This window comes from Equus przewalskii, chromosome 18 (genome assembly GCF_037783145.1).
Source record: "Equus przewalskii isolate Varuska chromosome 18, EquPr2, whole genome shotgun sequence".
Taxonomy (NCBI): domain Eukaryota; kingdom Metazoa; phylum Chordata; class Mammalia; order Perissodactyla; family Equidae; genus Equus; species Equus przewalskii.
Window position 1 is genome coordinate 29,213,836 of NC_091848.1, and position 22,640 is coordinate 29,236,475.

The window sequence follows — 22,640 nt, forward strand, 5'->3', positions numbered from 1 at the left end:
GTCCAGATTCTACCAGTAACTTTTGTAGTAACGTTGGGTAAATAAATTTCCTCTCTGGGCCTCAGTTTTCCCAACTCTAAAAGAAGAAATATAGGACCAGATGCTCTCTAAAGCCCCTTCCAGCTTGGAGTCTGTTATTTGCAGTTGCTTCATGCACTGAACTATAAATACAAAGACTTATTGTGACTATGATTCTCTCTGACTGTCCGCCACGGCTCGACCTTCCTGGTCTAACCAGCTCCGGACAGTTCAATGTTGACTTCAGATAAACAATGACCAAAGGCACTCTATGCTGAGCTTTGAAGGCTATTCAGATAGGGTTCTATTTAACTTGTAAATCATTCTGCAGGTAAACGATGCGTTTTCTTTTCCCCACAGAGTTCAAAGCATGATGTATACTCTACACTGATTCTGAAAGCAGGGCGGTTTGAAGTTTTCAGTATGCCAATTTGTTATATTTGACATAACTGATAACCAGTCTTTAATTGGTAAGTGCCTTGGTGGGCAACGTGTCCCAAGTTGATGGGACACCTCGATAGAGCAGGGTCCCCAGGAACAGCATCTCTGTTTGGTGCCGAGCCTTTGAAGTAGCTCACTGGGCCTTCAAAACAAAGTTCATGGTACAGGGAGCAACATCTGATGCACTTTTATTACCCTGAGAGACAAAAAATATTACTCAGAAGCCAAACGTCTGGAAGAAAAATCTGTCCCCTGTGCTCAGCCCTGCGGCCTGGAAGTTCAGAGGAGGCTCAAAGAGCTCCCCGTGAGGAAACGAGAGCATGTTTGAGCAGAGCTGCAATCAGACCTGGCACACTCAGAGCGGCCGTAGCGACCGTCTTCCCGAAGACAGTAGCCTCCTTCTGGATTTCCACTGGGGTGTGGAGGAGGGGTGAGACCTGGGTTAGATAAGCTCATAATAAATCCTCCTGCCTCCCAGCTATTCATAAAAAATGGTTAGAACTGCAAAATGTCCTTAAAGAGTACAATCACTTAGATTTACTCGGAAACTGACATCTACTATGACTTTGACTTAGGTCAAATGGTTCATCTACTCTGGGTTTCTTTTTCCCTACATGTGAATAATGGTCCAGTCTGTGGAGATGTTGTGAAATGCTTAGTGACCACAAGGCTAAACAATGAAAGAAAATGGAACATCCTCCCAGAAATCTTGATTCCATCTAGTCAAGGGAGGTCCAATAAGGCCTTCGTGTCTGTTCTTCACTTGGTACGAAGTAGCTAAAGGTGGAAAACATTGCAAATTAAGACTACTCACAACCCAATTGTGCTGAAAGATCTCGTGACACCTTTATCTTGGACTTTGAGGGGAAAAAACTAAACAGTTTTTATTACATTACCAATATTAACTTCAAAGAAGTATAATTCTAATTCATATTATCTTGTGAGAAAAACATGTCCTGAAACTCTGAACTTCAAATACAATAAAAATACCAGTGTTTGTTCCAGGAAACATTGATAAACACTGAAATATCATGAAAGCCTAGAAGATTGCTCTGTGACCAGAAGCCTTGAAGTTGGTTTCTAAGCCTCAGGGACTCTGCAATTTATTCTAAATCTAAGCAGTATGATTGCTTAAAGAGCTTCAAAGGCCTTTGCAAAATTTAACAAGCCAAAATCAGGTACAGAGGACAAACACAATAAGTAGGATCGGATACATTGCATGACATCCTATTCAGCTCTTTGGTTTTAAATGAGGCACACAGGCCCTGTTAACTCCTGTTGGAGAGATGGTTTGCTCCCAAGAATTCCCAAAGCTTCTGAAACTCTGTTCCCTGTTTGACGTTGAAAGAGATGTCCTTACTACAGCATTGCATAACTTTCTGGTTTTACTAAAAGCTTGACTGATTTTACCAAATGCTTTAGGCTTTTCAGACAACACACCTGAATATCCTCAGGTAGGCTGGAATATCTTCATTATTGCCATTTCTGAGATGAAAGTGTAAGGATTGGAGTGAGTGAACTGGCTCCAGTGCACAGAGGACAAACAGTTTCTTGGACTCACTGGCAGAGAGAAATGCCCAGGGAGAGCTCGTTGACTTTAGTCTGACCGGTAGGGTTCACCTCAGCTTTCTCTGACACCAGCTGCTCCTCTGCTTTTCAGTAAGAAGCATGGTCCTTGACAGCTTCACCCCACCCACTTAAATACACCTCCTCACAAGGGAATAAAATAAAACTTCCTTTTAATCTGGTATTTATTTGGATTTTCCCAACACTCATTAAAGTGCTTTCCCAGGAGAATCTGTGGAAGAGATCCCGTTCCACTCCACCTCCAAAACACCAACTTTAAATGTGAATGCTCCCCCCCTTTCTGAAAGCTTCTATTTTAGAACCCAAGAAAACACCCAGTTCAAACTCAACAGTCTTTCAGTGGAGAACACTGTCGTGAAATGAAAGGTCACTTGGCTCATTTCTGCTTATCGGTGTCAGAACCAGCACCCAAGACCCAGCTTAACTGCCACCTTCTCTGTAAAGCCTTCCCCGTTCCCAACCACTCCCTTCTGAACTCACATGTTTTTTTTTGTACCCGCCTCTATCATAATTCTTCTGTCACAGCACTTACCTTGTTTTATATTTTTCATTTGTTACATCTATTTTTCCACTTCACTTTGAATTCCTTAAAAGAAAGGATGGAATCTTATTTCTTTTTGAATACCTCCCTAAACTTACTACTGAATAGCCACTCAAACACTGTCTGAGTTATAAATTCATGAATGACCAGAGCTTTACTATACCACTTTCCCCGTAACCGTTCATTTTTCCTGTTTACAAAAGGAAGTCTGCACCGATGTGTCTCTCAAGATAATTGTGTAGTTACGTATGACTGCCAAGAGCCTCAACCATAAAAATGCTTTATAAATGCCAACCATGATTACAACCCTTTGAAACAATGGGGCATATGATTTACAAGTGGAAAAAGATGAGACACAGCAAGTAATGTTTCTTGCCTGCTCCCCATTTCTATCTCCACCCACCATCAGATAGCAATTCAGGGGTAAAACATCAACTGGGAAGGGGAAGGCGAGTTTAACTAGAGTCTAGAGAGGATTTCCAGGGGCTATGCCATCACTCTGCCGTCAAGAAGGAAGGCGTCTAAATCTGACAAGAGGGGCCAAAGGAAAGAGTCCCAGATAGACGGATGACATCCAATTCACTGGTGAAGTGGAGACTCAGATGAAGAAAGCAGGGGTCAGTCTTTCCAGAGCGGGTGACCTAGAAGGACTGTTAAGGTGGAAAGGTTGTCAAACTACACTCTATCCTCGACCTCTTCTGTGGTGGCCTACCAAGGAAAGGGAGGGCAAGATTTGTCTTGTTCATCTTTTATCCCTCTCTCCCCCTAGATGTATCATATAAAGTGGCCAGAAAAGGTGTGTTGTACATTGAAAGAACAGAGCATTCAGATTTTCCTCCCTAGCAACGTGTCAGGAAAAGAGAGGGCAGGATCATTTTGTTTGGTTATTTTTCTTGTGGGCCCTTAACAAGATCTTTGAAGGCAGAGGTGATTTTTCACATGGCTGATGCCATCCATTGTAGAGCAAGCCAAGATCGATGATCAGATTGTTCCAGACTTGATGTCATTCTGGCCTCAGAGGTCAAAGGCGGGCACAGAAAACATCGTGATGCACCTGGGGGAGGTGAACAGGGGGGAGCTCTGACAGCATGAGTCTGCAGGTCCAACCCAGCGGTGAGCTCAAAGAGTGGTTGACGTTACCTGTCTCAATGTGTCTGAAGAAATCAATCAGGTCCCAAACAAAACGGGCCCTTACGTCTCACGCTGGAAACACCAAATTATCCGGGAGTATAGGATTTGTGGGTGGGCTGTGGGACTAGGTGAGGAGGTCACATCACAGGCTTCCTGGCAGGAGGTGGAGAGGGATTGTAACCCTGGGCCCAGTCTAACTTGTGGTTTGGACTTTTTTGCCAGATGGCTCCTGTTTCTCTGAAGAGTTCTGGATGTGGGAACAATTCAGCTTTTTCCCACTTCTCAGCCATACCATCGTCAGTCACCTCAGAATGTTTAATTCTTTGGCAGACGGAACTGGTGAGGTGGCCCCCATTACCGCCTTTCTTGACGTCAGTGAGGGAGTTGTTCCCTGTGGCTGTCTTATGTGAAATAATTCAGCATTTGTACTTCAATTAAATTCATAGGTATATATTATTAAATGGTACTGACTCATTCCATGGCTTCTCTTCAGCTGAGTAAGTGCCAAAAATTGCTAAGTGCACAGTGGTGATGAAGACTGCATTAAAACTAAAATTTCCTTGTCAAACAATTTACATTTAGTGCTCTGAAGAAAGTACCTCGCACACCCAAGAATATCACTCTACCCTGTGTCAGTGTTTTCTCAGGAAGAAATTTAGGTTCAAGACTCATTCTGCCTTGGAGGGAGAGGACAACGACACCTGACTAGAATCCTCTTCCCTTTTGTGAGCGTCATGAAAGGAGTCCGTGGCACACAGTATTTGCTCCAAAATGGGGCTTGTCTAATTGAATGATGCAACCCATAGTCAATATATCTCAGAGGAGAGAAGGGGAAATACACCTTCATACATGACTCAGCAGAAAAATAGGAGAAAATGTTTAGATTTCGTAAAAATCTAGGTTTTCTTTGCATTAATGTATTATTTTATATTTAATATGCCTGGAAGCATGGCCGAGGGAGCAAACCACTTTGGTGCTTTTTTTCTCCCCTCCTGTTCAAAAGACTGTGCTTTCCACCTCAGACATGGACACTCCAAGCTCAGTGACCGTAGGCTGTCACCTCCCTTCACTGCTCTCCATTTCCTCTTCTGCAAAATGGGTATCATAATCCATGCCCAGAATACCTCCTGGGGTTCCTAGCCTGTGAACATGCTCTGTGTTGTAAGCATGCAATGCAATAATACAGGTGAAAATAAAAGCTTTGTAAAACTGCAGGCTTTTAACACAAGGGCGGGATAGGCATCGAGACAAGTGGCATAGATGAGGAGTCTCAGACTTGAAGTTATAAACATTGGGCTTTTTATCCCAGGCTGCCTCACACACATCACTTTTGAGTGAATTAGAAAAAGGCACCCCTTGTAGACAGACGAAGCCGTGCAGATGCATAGATTGGTGAGCAAGCACCATCTTTGGCCAAATAGAAAAAGGCGCTGCTTCCTCTAGTGGATGGTGCCCCGTGCCAGGATTCCAGCGCCCACGTACCCCGGCCAGGTGTTCTCGCAGAACTGAGTCCAGCAGCCCCGGCTCTGCCTGCTCAAATCCCGTAATCATGGAATCCTCTTTCCTATCTCTGAGCTTCAGTTTCCTCCCAGAAGGATGGAACTGATTTGTGATTAATTCTTCAGAATTGATCCTTCAACTCAAAAACTCTAAACTTCAACACTAAAAGAGACTCCTTCAGTTCTAAAACCTACAAAAATTCGATTGGGCTTCTCTAACCTTCCATACAAGGGACCATATAGCACAGAGACTGCAATTTCTGAGCTCCACTTTTTTGAAAGTCATCTGATGACACTTCCTAACTATTTAAATGAAATTAGGTAAGGTTTGATGTGGAGCAGATTACAAAATAAATGCTTTAGCATATACATGATGTCTCAGGTATAAAGCAACACGGACAACCTGCAAAACGGGAATAACTACTCCATGTTGTCAGCAACGGCACCAGATGTGGATTTAACACCATGATATCTATGAGGCCTCCACTCACTTTCCATGGGGCTGGACATCAGAATCAGGGCTGAGGTCCCTGCCTCTCCCCAAGTGCCCACAGCACCCAGGAAGCGGGAGCTGCAAGGAGCCAAAGACTGGTTTCCTTGTTGATGCCTGTTGCCAGAAAACAGAAATCAGATCCTTGCCCAGATCCTTCTATCAGCAAATCTGAGTGCCAGCAACCACTTCTCGGTGAGACAGCAAACAAATAGGAAGCGATCTTTGCAAAGCTCAGGAACTTTCAGCCCTAAAATTAAATTAGGTTTAAAATTTTAAAATCACATGTACACACAATGAACCCATTCACAATTCTCAAAATGTTAATAGAAGTAAATTTGGTTGTATTTGTGAATATTTTTTTAAATCAGTTTTTTTATTTTTTATTTTTGTGAGGAAGATTCGTCCTGAGCTAACTTTCATTGCCAATCCTCTTCTTTTTTTTTTCTTTTGCTTGAGGAAGATTAGCCCTGAGCTAACATCTGTGCCAATCTTACTCTATTTTGTATGTGGATGACACCACAGCATGACAGATGAGCGGAGTAAGCCCGCACCCAGGATCCAAACCTGTGAACCGGAACGCGCAGAACTTCAACCACTGGGCCATGGGGCCAGTCCCCTGTTTTTGTTTTTTATTTGCTTTATTTTGTATTTAGAGTAAAAGGGAGGGCTTTTGGAAATAGGTACAACTAATTATGTCGTTTTCAGAGGAAACCAAAGCCCAGAGAGGGAAAGATATTAGCTCCAGGTCACACAGCAGGGCTGGGATTATAATGCAATGTTCTTTCCACTCCCCCATGATGAAAATGCAACTGGAAGCAGATGGCACATAAATCACTATGACTCAATTTTTCAGTCTCAAAGGATGAATGTTTTTACCACTAAGCAATACCATAAGGGGCAGAAAGTAAATGTGACTTTTAGAAAATGTTTTAATTTGCTGGTTTTCTTAGGGGCTGCTACCTCTACCACTGCCCATCCCAGAGGCAGGTGAGCCCAATGGTTAGTGGAGTAGACTTCCCTAGGCTAGAACCGCACCAGCCCATCCCAAACAATGTCTTTGAAATGTCTTCCTTAGAATCGGCACCAGGGACCAGATGTTCCCTGGTTTAACACCTCTGTTTCCTAACCATTTCTATTTCTTCAAAAGCAATTCTACCACCTTCTTGATGGCCTTCGAGCACCTTTCAGCAAGACTAGTCATGGCCCAACATTGCCCCTGGGCTGTCCCAAAAGCTCCTGTGGGACTACAAAACCATTACCTGAAGATAAACCAAACATTTGAGAGAAGAAAAATAAATGCCAGATATTAAAATAAGGCTCCCTTTATTTAAAATCAGACACAAGCAAGAATCCGTGTGCTGGACAGCCGCAAAGAGGAGAGGCCACCAAAATATATGCAGATGAAGACTGGAATCAATCAGAAATCCATTCTTCTTACTTAAGAACAAAGCGCCCCTTCTCACCAGTGGACCCCACTCTCAGGCACGGGGGCAATGGCGCCCTGGTCCAGGAGGGATTAAAGACTTCCTTCCAAAGGCATTGGGGTGAAGAGCCTTTCTTCTTCCACCCCATACAACTGTTTTAAAGACACAACTCATAGGGCAGTCCTTTCTGGAGCACTGCGGAGAGTGAATTGAAGCTTCCAGTGTAAGTTTGTTCTCTGGTGAAAATACCAGAGCCAAAGACTCCACCAAGGCCCTGGAAGGCTGGGGCCCTCCATCTCATGCAGAACTCCTCCGAGCAGTTCCTTCTCAGAGGCTGGGGAACTCTCAGGCCAGTGATCCGTGAGGCAGTGTGGACCCCGCCAAGGGATCCTCAGATTCAAACTCATGGCTGTCAGCACTGTGAGGGGATGTGCTGGAAGGCACAGAGCCAGAAAGGCCTTCTGAGTCCAAGTCACATGCTAACTTTAGAACTGGAGCACGCATGAGAGCTGTAGTTTTGCCAAGAACGGGCTTATTCTTTCTGCTGGAGCTTTTGGATCTGCAGCAAATGAATTGTGTGTGTGTGTGTCTGTGTGTGTGTGTGTGCATGTGTGTGTGTGTGTGTGGTGGGCAGTGGGTGCCTAGACTTTGAGAGATGAAGTGATGAAAAATCAAGACCGACAGACTGAGAGAGGCAAAGCAAGCATCCTTAGGAAGAGAAGGGAGATCTGTGACTCATATTAACCTGTTAATTTATACTATGGCTCTGTACAAAAATAAAAAGGTTCTCATAAGATTAACAATTTAAATAAATATCTCATAGAACATTCTTTCTCATTTTTATAGCTCATCTTTGGGGTTGATACTCAGTTCATGCTTCCCTTGCTGTTCTTGATCCAGGATTGCGATCACTTCATCGGCCTGTATCCGCTCCTGCAAAAAAGACAATTTACACATGTCTGTCACAAGCATAATAATCAGCCCCAGCGGCAGATGCTTCCCAAACACTTCCAGGTATCCAAATGTTCGTGGATTGGTGTGAAATCCAGTTAAGGATTGAACCTCATCTTCATCCCTACACAGTGCCTTCTCCTGACCTCCCTATGTCCGAAGCAAGTACTTTCCAAGATTTCTCTCTTGTGAAAAAGTCTTGTATATTCAACTGCACTACCCTTTCTACTTTGTGGTCTCATAGACATCTCCCACTCAGTTCTCCAATTCAGTGTTCAAGCTGAATTCACCATATTCTCCCTGACAAACATGCTCTGTTCCCCTTCACAAATTTGCTCTCTCAGTAGGGACTGACACTGCTCACGCATTTGCCCTAAAAGCCTAACCATGGTTTCCTGCATCTGATAAATCACCTAGTCCTCTCTGTGCTATCTCCTGTTTTTGCCCCTTTCTCTTCAGTGCACATTACTGTTGACTTCATTAGGCCACTGTTTCTCAACCTTTGCACTAGTGACATTTTACACCAGACATTCCTTGTTTTGGGGTCTGTCCTGTGCATTGTAGGATGTTCAGCAGCATCCCAGGCCTCTACCTACCACAGGCAGCCTCCCCTCAAGTGGCGACAGCTAAAAATGTCTCCACACATTGCCAAATGTGCCCTTGGAGGCAACAGTGCTCTTGCTTCAGAACCACTGGTTTAGGCTCACGGATCTCTTAACTTGATTGCGGCAACAACTTCAAATTGGTCTGCCTGTGTCACACTCCATTCCCACAGGCTTCTGAGGGACCCTTTGCACCTGAATCGTGATCACATCACCTTCCTGCTGACTGCTCACAACGCTTGCATGGGTTCCTATTGCTTGAAGTTCCAGGTCTGATCTTCTGGGTATGCTTACAAGGAATTGTCTGATTTAGACCTTTCTCTCTTCTTGAGCTTACCTGGTCTTCTCTCACCTCAGCTTACACGGCAGCTTCCTACTCCCCTCAAAGTCTCTGAATACAGCACTCTCAGAAGAATTCCCCAGTCCTAGCTGAACGTCCCTCTGGAGGCTTCCATATCCTACGCTTTCTCTCGCCTGCTACGTCACTCCATCAGCAGTTCCAGCTGGTCTGCCTCCAAATGGCATCTCAAACCTTCCACGTTTTTTCACCTCTTTTACTACTCTAGTCTACAACATGTTAGCTAAAGCCATCTTTCATATCTTGTAATTCCCCAGGACTGGGGGACATTGGGGGAAGGCACATGGCTTCCCACCACAGTTAGCATAGAATTCATATTTCTTAACCAGCTATCAAGTCTGACCCCTACCTCCTCTGTGTGCTCTTTTCAGACCACTCTCCATCTTGCATACCATGTTCCAGCCGCTCTGGCTCTCTTTGTTTCTTGAGCGCTCCAAGCTGCATCTTCTCTCTGGGCCTTTGCAGCCTGTTCTCAGCCTGGAATACCCTTCCCAAGGCCTTTATCACAGCTAGCTTCTTCTTGTCACTCCAGTGGCAACTCACTTGTCACTTGTCCAGAGAACCCTGACAGTTTGCCAGCCCCACTCCTTTATTCTCAAACTGGTTACCTTGTTTCCTTTGCCACACATCACTGATTACTATCTGAAAATTTCCAGTTATTTATCTTCTTACTTATTTGTTGTCTTTCTTCGTCCCCTAGAGGAAAGCTCCATAAAAGCAAGGAATCTTGTCTTTTTTGGTCACTGCTGTATTTCCAGTGACCAGAAAAGCATTTGACATTTGGCAAGAGCTGCATTGTATTTGATGAATAAATGCATAAATGGATGAAGGGTTCTCTCTGTCTAAAATGTCTCTATAGAAATCCTACTCATCCTTTAAGGCTCATGTCAACTGCCATTTTCTCAGTAAAGCCTTTCCTGGTTCCTTCTTTATATCCCTTGAACATTGTACATTTGCCCCTTGTAATTCTTACCAAATTTTGCCTTGTGTTTTAATTACTCAGATCTCTTACTATCTCTCCACTTTGACTTCAAACTCCTTAAAAATAGGGATTATGTCTTACCTGGTTTGTATTCCCTACAGGTAGTCAGTCCCTAGCACAATAAGTTATAAAAATAACTACGTACTTTATGACTTGAAAACAAAGCCCCCTTCATTCAAGAGCTTGTAATTGAAAATGATGTCAACATAAGGCAACCGAAAGAACCAAATATACTAAATTGCTGTCATGATGTCTAAATAAAATTCCCAAGTCCTACTTTATGAATATGAGGAGAACAACTTGCTGCTTAACAAAATACGTATAAAACTTTCAGATCTGACTGCCACAAGAGACTATTGCGACCACATCTCTTCTGAATGGAAGAAGTTCAAGAGCTGGAATTCTGTCTACAAGGAATTGAGGCTTCTAATATGGTGCATAATTAAGAGTTTACAGTGCTAAATACTCCTTGAGAATTGAGAATTGCCCTATAACAAGGGCAGAAATCTGCCAGGTCTAATGACTTCTACATAGGCTGAGGGATTCAATCTGATAAAAGGTGCCTAAAACAGGGACTCCTAAACTTTGCTGCATATTAGAATCACCTGGGAGCTTTTAAAATTTCTGATTCCAAAACACATCCGGTATCAGTTAAACCAGAATTTCTGAAGGTGGGAACGAGATATCAGTAGTCTGTAAAGACCCCTATGTGATTCCAGTGTCTAGCAAGGTCTGAGAATCACAGTGTAGAATAGATTTCGTAGTACTTGCTGAAGAGGCTCTGGTCATTTTCGTCTGTGGCCACTAGATGCCGCTACTGCCTGGAGACTGGAGAAGTTTCCTAAAACTTTCCCTTCAGAGGAGGGATATTAGCATTGATGTTTCTTGGTTAGAAAGCAGCAAAGAGAACTTACCTTGTGTTAGTGTATTTTGGTAGAAAATATCTTGGAAGAGAGGACTGGGATACTGAATAATGAAATAGATTAACTGTTTGCGGAATTGAACACTAAAGAGAGAAAATGGTGAAGCAATTTTTCAACAGCCTGTTGTCTTCACAGTCTTCTCATTTACCCAGGTTCTTTAGTACAGAAGGAATCTGTGCGGGGATGCTGACATTTTGGAGGTGAAGAAGCACAAGGAAAGAACGGAATTACAGGTGAAGGAGGTTGCTTAGGGCCCTTGAGGTTTTCAGAACTCTGTGTGCCTTGTTCCCTCTGTCAGGACCATTCTTCCCTCTTTCTATGCCTGGCTATCATCTTCCCCTCTTTTAGGACTGAGCTTATATATATCTTCCTTGATCCCCTACAAAATGCCTACTGCTGTCTTCTCACTGTCTATTTCCTCATTGAGCTCTCCAAGCTCCTCTCGCGGTCAAGCACCCTTGAACCCCCAGGGTCTACCTGGCAGAGTTTCCAGGCACCACATAGTAGGTCTCCCGTAAACACCTGTTAAATATATGAAAGAATGTGGGCCTAAAAAATTGCATGAGTTAGGTTCGATGGCAAAAAGTTTATGACAAAGAGGAGTTAACTTTTAACGGTTTCTGACGAAATTGGCTTCAATTCAGGGATCTAAAGAGGAAAATTGGGTGGAATGTCATTTTAAAGACTAGAATTTCATAGCTTCATCCATACTTGGGGCTGGACGAGACTCTGAAGTCATCCATGTCAGCCTTGCTATGAAGGTTCCTTTCAATCTCAGCCGAGGCTTTGACTGGAGTCCTCCAGGGATGAGGAACTCACTACTTGCGGAGCAGACAACCCCACGGAACTGCAGTGACGATTTGAAAGTTATTCATTACGGTGAAACCAAATTTTCCTCCCAGGCCTTCTCCTCATTGGTCTTCATTCATCTGTCTGCAGCTCCACAGATAGAGACTATAACCTCAGCCCGAGGGCATCCAGAAGGAGGAGATCATGGTCTCTTATCCAGGCCAAGTGTCCTCAGCTACTTCTAATATAATAATAATATTTTAACATTTAATTTAATAATAACAAATAACAATAAGTTATCAGGTTCCCTCACCTTCTTCTACATATGTTTCATAAATTATTCAGTGCTCTTTTTAATGATGTGTTGAGAAAACAAATCAGTTTTCCTGGGGACCCGTAGAAAGTATTTCTTCTCTCCTGATGCTACAGTTTGTTAATAAGCTCAAGACTAGTTAGAGACTGCCAAAGATGACGTATCTATTTCTGCAAACACAGGCCCTTATTAGAACCATCTGATTAAGAATTGCCTTCATGGCCTCTCTTCTTTCCCTCAAACTCACACTACAAAGTATTAGATGTGTAATCGCTAGGTCATGGATCTGATGAGGAAAATTTGTTCCTGCTTAGAAAACAGCCAGGGTTGGAAACGAGGGAGAAAGGACTCTGTAACAATTTTTTTTCATGATCCGTAAGGTCCCTGAAAGGTTATAGAACAACTTAAAGGACTTTTCGGATAAATCAGTTTATGAAGCAGTCCTATGGGGCACCTAATTGGTTTGCTGGGGTGGGGGTGGGGGGTCAGACACTCACCAGTTCTCTGTAGAGCGGGTCCAAGGTAAACCAGAGAGCCACAGCACACCTCTGGCCCTTGGTGACTGCCTTCACCCCATGCGGGTTCTCTCCTCCAGATGAGAAGCTGATCATACGCCCACACTTTGGTTTTATAGAGGCCTAAGAAAGAAAGTGAAAATTAGACCCTAAATTCCCATATCATGAACATCTCTACAATCCCTCTTCCTTCTCTATCCTTCTGTGGGATTATTTGGGTCAAGTTTTTAATCAAAGAATAATAGAATCCTGGGGTTGAAGAACATACAGATTGTCTCAATTTCCTCATCTGTAAAACAAGGTTAAGGTCAAAATAACATCTAATTCAGAAAATAAAATTATTCAGGTAAAATGGTTGGCACAGTCCATGGCACATGGTAATTGCTCAATATATGTTCTGTTGATAGCTGGCAAATTCCACGGAAGCAAAGGCTCTCTTTTAATTCACTTCTCTAACTTTAGCATTAGCACAGAATCTGGCATAAGGAAGATGTACATTTAATATTTGTGGAGTGACAAAAACAAATCACGGGGACATCTAGAGTGCTGGTAAATTTTTATTATTGATCTAGGTAGTGGTTCCATGGGTACACCCTTTCTAATTCCTTAATGTTACACTTATGGTTTGTGAACTGTTCACAATACGAAGATTTTAAAAAGTCCAGTCTAATCCCATATGATACTTTAATTGCCATTACAATCTTCCTGGTCCTCAGACAATACTTATTACCTCCAATGATGAGAACACACTACCCCTTGGGGTGACCCATTCCATGGCCTCCAGGGCTCTGAGATGACTGACACAGTCCTTCCAAGCTTGTGCATTGCTCAGGTGGAGCTGTCCACTAATACTTAGGTAGAAAAGGGTAGAAGGAAACAACTGCTGGGGGCCCTGAGCCAGGGGATTGGATCAGATGTGTAGGCTCTCCAAGGTGAGCAAGGTTAAGCAACTCAATATTAGGTCTTGCTTCCATGTTTAAAGAAGTGTCCGAGGTAAGGAGAGCTCATTTTTCTTTCTTGAGAAACAGAAACCTTATTCATTCCCTAGTAGAGCTTAGAAAAGTAAAGTACAAGCAAAACAGTGGTACCCATCATTTCACTGTTTGATAGGATGGGCCTGTTATAACTAGCTATTTTCTGAATGGACTCGAGTTTGATACAGGCCCATTAGTTTCCTTCACCATAAAATGGGATGGCTCAGTTTTTCACTGCCAGATTCAGGAGGAACATTTGGAAAATTTCCTGAAGCCCTTGGATGCTACCTCACATAGGTACGCCCAGACTGTGTGACCTACATGTAGAAGGTCAAAGGTACATGGAGTCAAAAAGTCTGAGACCCAAGGGTGTGTGTGTGTGTGTGTGCGCGGTGTGTGTTAAAAGAAAGAGTGGAGAAAAGCAGTCAGTGTCTAGTTACTCTATTTACAATAACTGAAGAGTGATTTGTCTTTGCTAGAGTTTCTTTTCTTAAATAGCTTTACCAAAGTGACTTTTCTGATATAAATCTAGAAATTTCACTAGTTATTAGTGTCCTCAGAATCAATCTAATTTCCTTTTTCTGGAGAAGGAATTTGTACATTTCCACATAGAAACAGCAAAATAAATGACACTTGAAGCATATGAAGTAGGACTGGAAGCCTTCCTATACGTGGCTTCAGGATCTAGAGGGTCAAGTTTTCTGGGCTGCTCACCCCCTGGTGCTGGGCAGGACTTACGTAACCTCACGCGGCTCCCACTGCGTCTCTGTGGTTACCAAGACTTGGCAACAACATCTAACAGTACTAAAGAAAGGGTGTGGGGACAATTTAATGTTTTCTCTCTGATGGAATTGGAAGCATAAAAACTATTTTTACGTGAAGAACTTTGGGATATTTAGGAGAAGAAGCCATCAAGTGCCTGAAGCAGGTGGAATTGATTACCGGTGTGTGGATTCACAAGCATCTCAGGCCTAATCTTATCAAATTATAGCATCACGTGCTATAAAGCAGACAGAGGAACACATAAGCTCCATTTATGACTTGGCTTCTACAGGAAAATATGTTCTGAAGAATAGATAAATGATTGTAGACATACTTTTGGAACACAGCTCCATTCTATCGAATTTAATTTTTCATGAAGCAAATGGAACTCATGAAATTTTATCTTTTTCAAACTTGTGCAGAGAAACCAAAAATCCCTAAATACTCATGTTTCACAAATAAATGCTGCTGTGGAAATAATCACGTATCTTCCAAATATGATAAAATTCCTTTTGTTTTCCATGTAAGAGATGATTAAAAGTCAGAAACGCCTTTGTACCGTACTTGTCTTGAATAAAGGTAAAGTTTCAGCTGCCATTCAGTTAATTATACAATTTAGAGATTTTTTCCGAAGTAAAGGACTTAGAAGGCTTTTATTCCTTGGTGTATCCCCAAATTAGGGTAATTTCTGCTTCATTTGTCCCTCCAGAGACAGAGAAGGGAAAACTATCCATTTCTCTTTTTTAAAGATTTTATTTTTTTCTTCCTTTTTCTCCCCAAAGCCCCCCGGTACATAGTTGCATATTCTTCGTTGTGGGTCCTTCTAGTTGTGGCATGTGGGACGCTGCCTCAGTGTGGTTTGATGAGCAGTGCCATGTCCGCGCCCAGGATTCGAACCAACGAAACACTGGGCTGCCTGCAGCGGATCCGGCACGTGAACTTAACCACTCGGCCACGGGGCCAGACCAATCCATTTCTCTTTTTAATTGGGACTGGTGACCTAAGAATTTTAATTATCTACAAAATGCTCTAAGAGCTCTGCCATATGCATTAATATGAAGTAGAACTAATTTGGCAAAATATATCTCTCAACTTGAATTTAAACATTGTTTAAATTGATTTTTGTTTTACTTTTTTTGGGAGAGGGGTGGTTAGATTCTGTATTTTTTAAAATAGTTGCACTTTCCTCTTAAAAGTATAGATTTATTAAAGGAGAATATTATCTGCCTTCCCATCTTTAAAAAGCAGAATTCCAGTTAACTTGCATTCAACAATTAATGAATTACTGATTCATACATAGTATTCCAGGCATCACTTCTTTTCAAACACTGAGCATTTCCAAATTTGGCCACTAGATGGAGAAGAAGCAAAGAAATCTTTTTGACCACCTGTCTGATTTTCCTTCCAATTGTATGAGATGCAAGCATTTTTGAACCGTAGTTTCAATGTTAGCAGAGCTCAGAAAGCAAACGCTTTCTGCACATAGCTCTTCAAAAAATGAGAATTTTGTATAAGGATTTTACTTATTTACTTATTTGAGGAAGATTAGCCCTGAGCTAACTGCTGCCAATCCTCCTCTTTTTGCCGAGGAGGACTGGCCCTGAGCTAACATCCATGCCCATCCTCTTCTACTTTATATGTGGGACGCCTACCACAGCATGGCTTGTCAAGCAGTGCCATGTCCGCACCTGGGATCCGAACCAGAGAATCCGGAGCCACTGAAGCAGAACTGTGCACCTAACCACTGAGCCACCAGGCTGGCCCTGTATGAGGATTTTAAATTCCAACCCGGATTATCAATCTTGATTTAATTTCCCAGATCATGAAGCATGAAATATTAAAAGCTTTTTACAAAAACGTGTGAGGCATCATGACTTTTTAAATATATATTATTGTACTAAATTGCGTGAATTATTATTCTTAATTATGACAATGTTTTTGGACAATTTTAACCAGAATCCCCACGGGGTTCCCCTTTAAACCCAATAACATATAGTTTTTGAATACCATCTGCTCCTGCTCCAGTGGTATGTCATGAATAATATATGGGTGTTTCACTATTGAGAAAAAGCTGCAAAATATGAAGGGAAAACCAAAAAACTCAGAAAAAGTTGTGTTAATCACCTATATAATGCAAAATCCTTGAAGTTTATCACATACATGCCCCAACTATTTAGATTTTGTATGGAGGAAACAGATATCTCGTAACCTATTTATAATTCGATTACCTCCTCAATGAGACAACCTGCTCTTCTACCCTGGTGTCTGCTCTTTGGCTTAAAGATCAAAGGATGCTGGCTATATGGTCTATAAGTGCTAAGTAGGCTGCTTTTCCAAAAGCATTGGTTTGCTTAGGAAGATGGTGGTTGAATTTAACTTTTGACTTTTACCTGTAAAGGCATATTTAGAATCTCATCCAAAGCTTGTGCACACACACACACATTCACATATATGTACATACATACACACTCATACATGCACACATATACATTAACCTTGATAACTAGGCATCTGGAGGCCAATCCTCAATCCACGCATATAGAACACCAGGTTACTTAAAAGCCAATCTGTAGAATCATTTGACCTGTCCTAGGCTTGGGTGATTTAGGAACTGGTGTTGTCACGTTTCCATCAGATTACTTGACAAAGAATGAGAAGACCCAGGTTCTGGTTCCAAATTTAACTTAACAAGCTATATGGTGATGAGAAGATCCTTAATGTCTCTATTCTTTAGTTTACTCATCTGTAAAACAGACTACAAGATTTTTATTGATGGTTCCTTTTCTAACATGTTATGATCTATAAGTTTACCAGGACTCTCTCCACCTCTTGAACTCCTGAGCTCAGAAATATTTGAAATCCAACAGTCTGTGAGTCCTTGGAAAATGGCAAAACTGAGATAAAAAACGCTAAATAAATTTGCAAGAATAGGTTTACTCACAGTCACAGTCTTGGCATCCATCTCAGTGAATATGAATTCTCCTCCTTCAAAGTCATCATTCATATACAGGAGAGCACTACACAAGGAAAAGCAGAACCATCTGCTCTGTTATATGCTGACAACAACAGTACCACAGAACATTGAAAACTAGTGATGAACTGAGCAGCCTGATTAGCAAATTTCCTTTGAAGTAGACATTGAAATAACTGAGCCTCTTAACCCTCAAGAGTAGGATCAAATGTAGCTTTGGTTATAGCCCTGAAGCCTATATTTATTCGACTATTGTTAAATTTTTAATTATATTTCAAACCTCATCTCACATTTCACTTCTTTCCAAGAAACCCAACTAGATTTAACCTAGTCCTTTGAACCCACCCACACTACTTACAAGTCTCTTATTCTCTTTCATACTAGTAACTCTAAATGATGTATTTTTTCCCCCAACTAGCTGGAGAGCTCCAAGGGGTTCTAGCCCAGCCTTGCAGATAGGGGGCGCTCAATGGTTTTGTATGGTGCACAGTGTAGTAACAATTAACACACTATTACACACATGGTGACTACCACTCCTGACTCTTCTCTTTACACATTGAAATATCTTAATAAGAGAAAACATCTTTTTTCTCCTGAGTTTCCAGTTTCCAATTCACAAAATGTAAACATAGATAAGTGATGTGATAAGATCCTGATGTGTGTTGAGACCCCAGACCCTTGTGTTCTCAGACTGAGATATACATACTACAAGGATGTTTCAGTGAAAGACACGAAATAAAAAAAAAAAGCCTATAAACTTTACTTTTTGTAGTAAAACAAAATGGACTCTGTGGAAAGGATGCAACAAAATGTGCATGGGTTTTTAAGATAAAAATACAAGATGCTAAAGTTGCTTCTTGGTTGTGGCAGCTGCTTTAGATTATTTGAGAATCACTGCTTCATAGAGATGAATATGATAAGCAAAACAGGTCAGCTTTCTAGTTTCCTTTTTCTCCCCCATATATTCTTTTTTTTTTTTTAAGGATTTTTTTTTCTTTCTTTTTTTTGAGGAAGATTATAGCACTAGGCTCACTACTGCCAGTCCTCCTCTATTTTGCTGAGGAAGCCTGGCCCTGAGCTAACATCCGTGCCCATCTTCCTCTACTTTATGTGAGATACTTACCACAGCATGGCTTGCCAAGCAGTACCATGTCTGCACCCAGGATCTGAACCAGCAAACCCGGGCCGCTGAGAAGCGGAACATACGAACTTAACCGCTGTGCCACGGGGCTGGCTCCTTCCCCCATATATTCTTAAATGCATAACTCTATTTTAGTTTCCTTGTGAGCATAAGTTGACAGTAACAATGATCCCTATAGGAAAACTCCTAGATACTTCTTTCTTTTTTCTTTTTTTATCAAGGTAATATTGACCGTAACATTGTATAAATTTCAGCTGTACCTCATTATATTTTACCTTCTGTATAGACTACATCGTGTTCCCCACCAAAAGTCTAGCTGCCATCTGTCACGGCAGACGTGTGCCCCTTTACTACTTTCGCCCTCCCCTCTCTCCCTTCCCCAACCCCCCCCCCCCCGCCGTAACCACCAATCTGTTCTCTGTATCTATGTGTTTGTTGTTTAACTTCTACATATGAGTGAAATCATATGGTAATTGTCTTTCTTTGTCTTACTTATTTCACTTAGCATAATACCCTCAAGGTCCATCCCTGGTGTCACAAATAGCAGGATTTCATCTTTTTTATGACTGAGTAGTATTCTATTGTATACATATACTACATCTTCTTTATCCATCATGTGTTAATGGGCACTTAGGTTGTTTCCCTGTCTTGGCTATTGTCAATAATGCTGAATGAAAGTAGAACACTATCTTACACTATACACAAAAATTAACTCAAAATGGATTAAAGACTTGAATCTAAGACTTGAAAGTATAAAACTCCTAGAAGAAAACCAAGGCAGTACACTCTTTGACATCAGTCTTAGCAGTATCTTTTTGAATACCACGTCTCCTCAGGCAAGGGAAACAAAAGAAAAAATAAACAAAGGAGACTACATCAAACTAAAAAGCTTTTGCAAAGGAAAATATCAGCAAAACAAAAAGACAACATACCAACTGGGAGAAGATATTTGCAAATCATATATCTGATAAGAGGTTAATATCCCAAATATGTAAAGAATTCACACAACTCAACAACAACAAAGGCACAACCCAATTAAAAAATAGGCAGAGGACATGAACAGACGCTGTTCCAAAGAAGACATACAGATGGTCAACAGGCACATGAATAGATGTTCAACACCACTAATTACTAGGGAAATGCAAATCAAAACCACAATGAGATATCACCTCACACCTGTGAGAACGGCTATGATTAAAAGGAAAAGAAATAACAAGTGTTCGAAAGGATGTGGAGAAAAGGGAACCTCCATACACTGCTGGTGGGAATGTAAACTGGTGCAGCCACTACGGAAAACAGTACAGAGACTCCTCAAAAAATTAAAAATAGAACTACCATATGACCAGCAATTCCACTTTTTGAGTATTTATCCAAAGAACATGAAAACACTAATTTGGAAGATACATGCACCCCTATGTTCATTGCAGCATTATTCACAATACCCAGGGGTTTTTGATAGCTGTTGGGCAAAAGCTTGTTTTTGAAGCAGGTGCTGGCTGTACCTATAGTCCCGAAATGTGTAAGCAGGAGGCTCCTTCCAGCATTCATTGGCCTCTGGATCCAATAGACAGTTGTCAGCATGGATGGGATGACTGAGGTCATTTCTTCTGTCCTGTTGACCTACCAGAAAAGAGAACAGGGAAGAATGAGAGATGGAATGTAGTAACCTCCAACAGCAAAACTGACAATCTGACTGTCTCCTCCCATTGCTGGTGCCCTTTGTAAATCTGAGGAGACAGAAGACAGCAGAACAGATGAAAGAACACTGGATGAGCAGGCAAGAGACTCTGGTCCTGCTTTGATATGAACTTGATGTGAAACCACAGACAATTCACACCTGCCTCTTCAACTATAAAAGTTCTTTGATATAAACATACATATAGAAATTCCACGCATTTCCTAGGTTATATTTCACGTGGGGGCATAAAAGGGAGAGGATGAAATGAAATGTAAAAAAAAAAGATTTGATTCAGCTGAAAGTTCACCAGTGGAAAAGTCTACTCCTGTGACATTACTCCTGCCCCCTCTTCAGGAGGGTGGAGAAGAGATCTAGAGAAGAAATACTGACGGCAGGGAGTCAGGAGCTCTCTGCCTTTTCAAGAACAGTTCTTTCAACCATCCCTTCATCTTCGTGCTTCCACTCAGTGCTTGTGGACATAATGGGGACTGTAATTTCCAGGTTCCTGGATCCCAGAAAAGTGAAACCTAGAGCCGAAAAGCATTTTTCCGTGTGACTTAAGGAGGCAGTAGAGACAACTTTGAAAGGGAAAATAGGCAGAGCAATGGTCTTCTGGAACTTCAGGGGACCAAAACCGAGAAAAAGAGGGAAGGGAAAAATAAGAGTTCGTAAGCTTCTTTTGTTTTAGAACGTTAGAGCTCTTCTAAACCCTCAGTGTCAAATGTAATAGAGCTTTGCTTTGCATTGTTTTCTTTCTCATTTCACTGTGGCTAGAAGGTAACAAGTTCAGACTCTGGAATCTCACCAGACAGGGCTGTTCGGCAGACCATGTGCGTATAGGAAAAATACAGGGTTGAGTTCAGCATGAAATAGGATTCTACAATCTTTCGAGCCTTCTCGCTGATGTCATAAAACAGACGGGCACTCTTCAGTGGGACTCGGCCTTCATAACCAAACTGAAGAAAAAGAAGAACATTAGATACCACTGGATTGAGGGGAGGACTTGAGAAAAACAGACGCTGGGTTTCAGTAAGCCAGTATAGGATGGTCATCTCTGCGTTGGCCAGTGAGAATACTAAGGCACACTTATGGATTTTTAGGAAAATAAGCCATTGAAATAAGCCCTTCCTAATTAAAGATGGAACATTTGAAACTAATCACTCCCTCTTCTCTTCTCTTGTGATGCTTTCCTCATTCCTCTCCAACAACACTTCTTGCAGTTACAGAATAATTACTTATTTGGGTATGTTTTCACCACCAGACCATGAGCTTCTTGAGGACAGGGGGATTGTACATTTGTCAAATATGAATTTAGGAAATACACAGTTTGATAAATTGATGGCTGAATGGAAGAATGCAAGAATGATTAAAAACAATCAAGGAGGGCCAGCCCCTGTGGCCTAGTGGTTAAGTTCAGTGTGATCTGCTTTGGCAGCTTGGGTTTGGTTCCTGGGCACAGACCCATACCACTCCTCTGTCAGTGGCCATTCTGTGGCAGCAGCTCAGATACAAAAAGAGGAAGATTGGCAGGGTATGTTAGATCAGGGCAAATCTTCCTCAGCAAAAAAAAAAAACAACCCAACAACAATGAAGGTGCCATTTCATACTCGTGCCTTTCAACTGCCCTGATAGGTCCATATTCTAAACTCTTCTGTTTCCTGTATCTGCCATTCACAGAAGGTCCTAGGTTGACACTCAGAAACCCAAACCCAAAAGAAGTTCAGACTTTACTTTGAGTGCTTTCAGGACAGTTGCACCTTCAAACTTCTCATTGGGTGTATGAGGTGAAGTCTTTCCTCTGTATCCATCACCAACAAGCATGATGCCCTGGAAGCAAAATATAAAAGATGCTTTATTAACGATAACTATGAATTCATCTGGTCTCCCTTTCTGCCTTGACTGCCAGAAGGGCTAAGAACGAAAGTCAACACTTAGAACCCATGTCCTGTAGTTTCACTGCAAGTATCTTTGCTGTAGACATCTTTGCCAAAAGCCTTTTCCCTGCAAACATTTTTGCTGCATAACTAATCGGCTGTAAGGCAATTTTGGTGTAAAAGATAAAATAACTGTTTGACAGATTTATGTGTGTTTTTTTTGTCATTTCATTTCTCCATTGATGAAGTTCTCACAGTTACTCCCATTTTTATACGATATAAATCTTAGCAGCTCTCACAATGGTCTATATGGTGATGAGCAGACATGGCAGTATTAAAATATTTAGCAGTTCTTACAGTTAGTGACATTTTATTGATGGCTTTATTGAGCTGACAGATGAAGATGATTTGCCCCAAGAATTGGTTTTTTATTTTGAAACACATTATGTTGGAAGAGAAAGAGGGCTGAGGGCCTCTTCTTTGAGGGCACAGAGTTGAACCCACATTTCCCAGAGAACAATCAAAAGTGCTTAGTTTGGTACAATCCACACACCCACACACACAGACACACACAAATCAGTTCTTTGTGCAGTATTGCCATGAATCTACATATACACAATTTAAACAGATTCAAATATTTTGTATTTCCCTATAAAGTCTTTTTAATTTTGTT

At 41.6% G+C, this 22,640-nt stretch overlaps 1 protein-coding gene and 1 long non-coding RNA gene across 4 annotated transcripts in view; one reads left to right on the forward strand and one right to left on the reverse strand.

Annotated features, from left to right (window-relative positions):
* The first annotated feature begins 374 nt into the window (after window positions 1-374).
* On the forward strand, window positions 375-7,947 carry LOC139077117 (uncharacterized). The gene is made up of 2 exons (XR_011529414.1): window positions 375-488; window positions 3,941-7,947. It is a non-coding gene; the product is annotated as an uncharacterized lncRNA (long non-coding RNA).
* Window positions 7,017-22,640, reverse strand: part of P3H2 (prolyl 3-hydroxylase 2) — a 153,670-nt gene continuing 138,046 nt past the window's right edge. For all 3 annotated transcript variants that reach the window (XM_008540813.2, XM_070583428.1, XM_070583427.1), the window contains exons 10-15: window positions 21,825-21,920; window positions 20,899-21,049; window positions 19,918-20,035; window positions 17,245-17,320; window positions 12,550-12,690; window positions 7,017-8,067 (exon numbers count right to left, since the gene is read on the reverse strand). In XM_008540813.2, coding sequence (XP_008539035.2) covers window positions 7,975-8,067; window positions 12,550-12,690; window positions 17,245-17,320; window positions 19,918-20,035; window positions 20,899-21,049; window positions 21,825-21,920 — 675 coding nt within the window. In that variant the 3' untranslated portion in view covers window positions 7,017-7,974. The remainder of the gene's footprint in view (window positions 8,068-12,549; window positions 12,691-17,244; window positions 17,321-19,917; window positions 20,036-20,898; window positions 21,050-21,824; window positions 21,921-22,640) is intronic.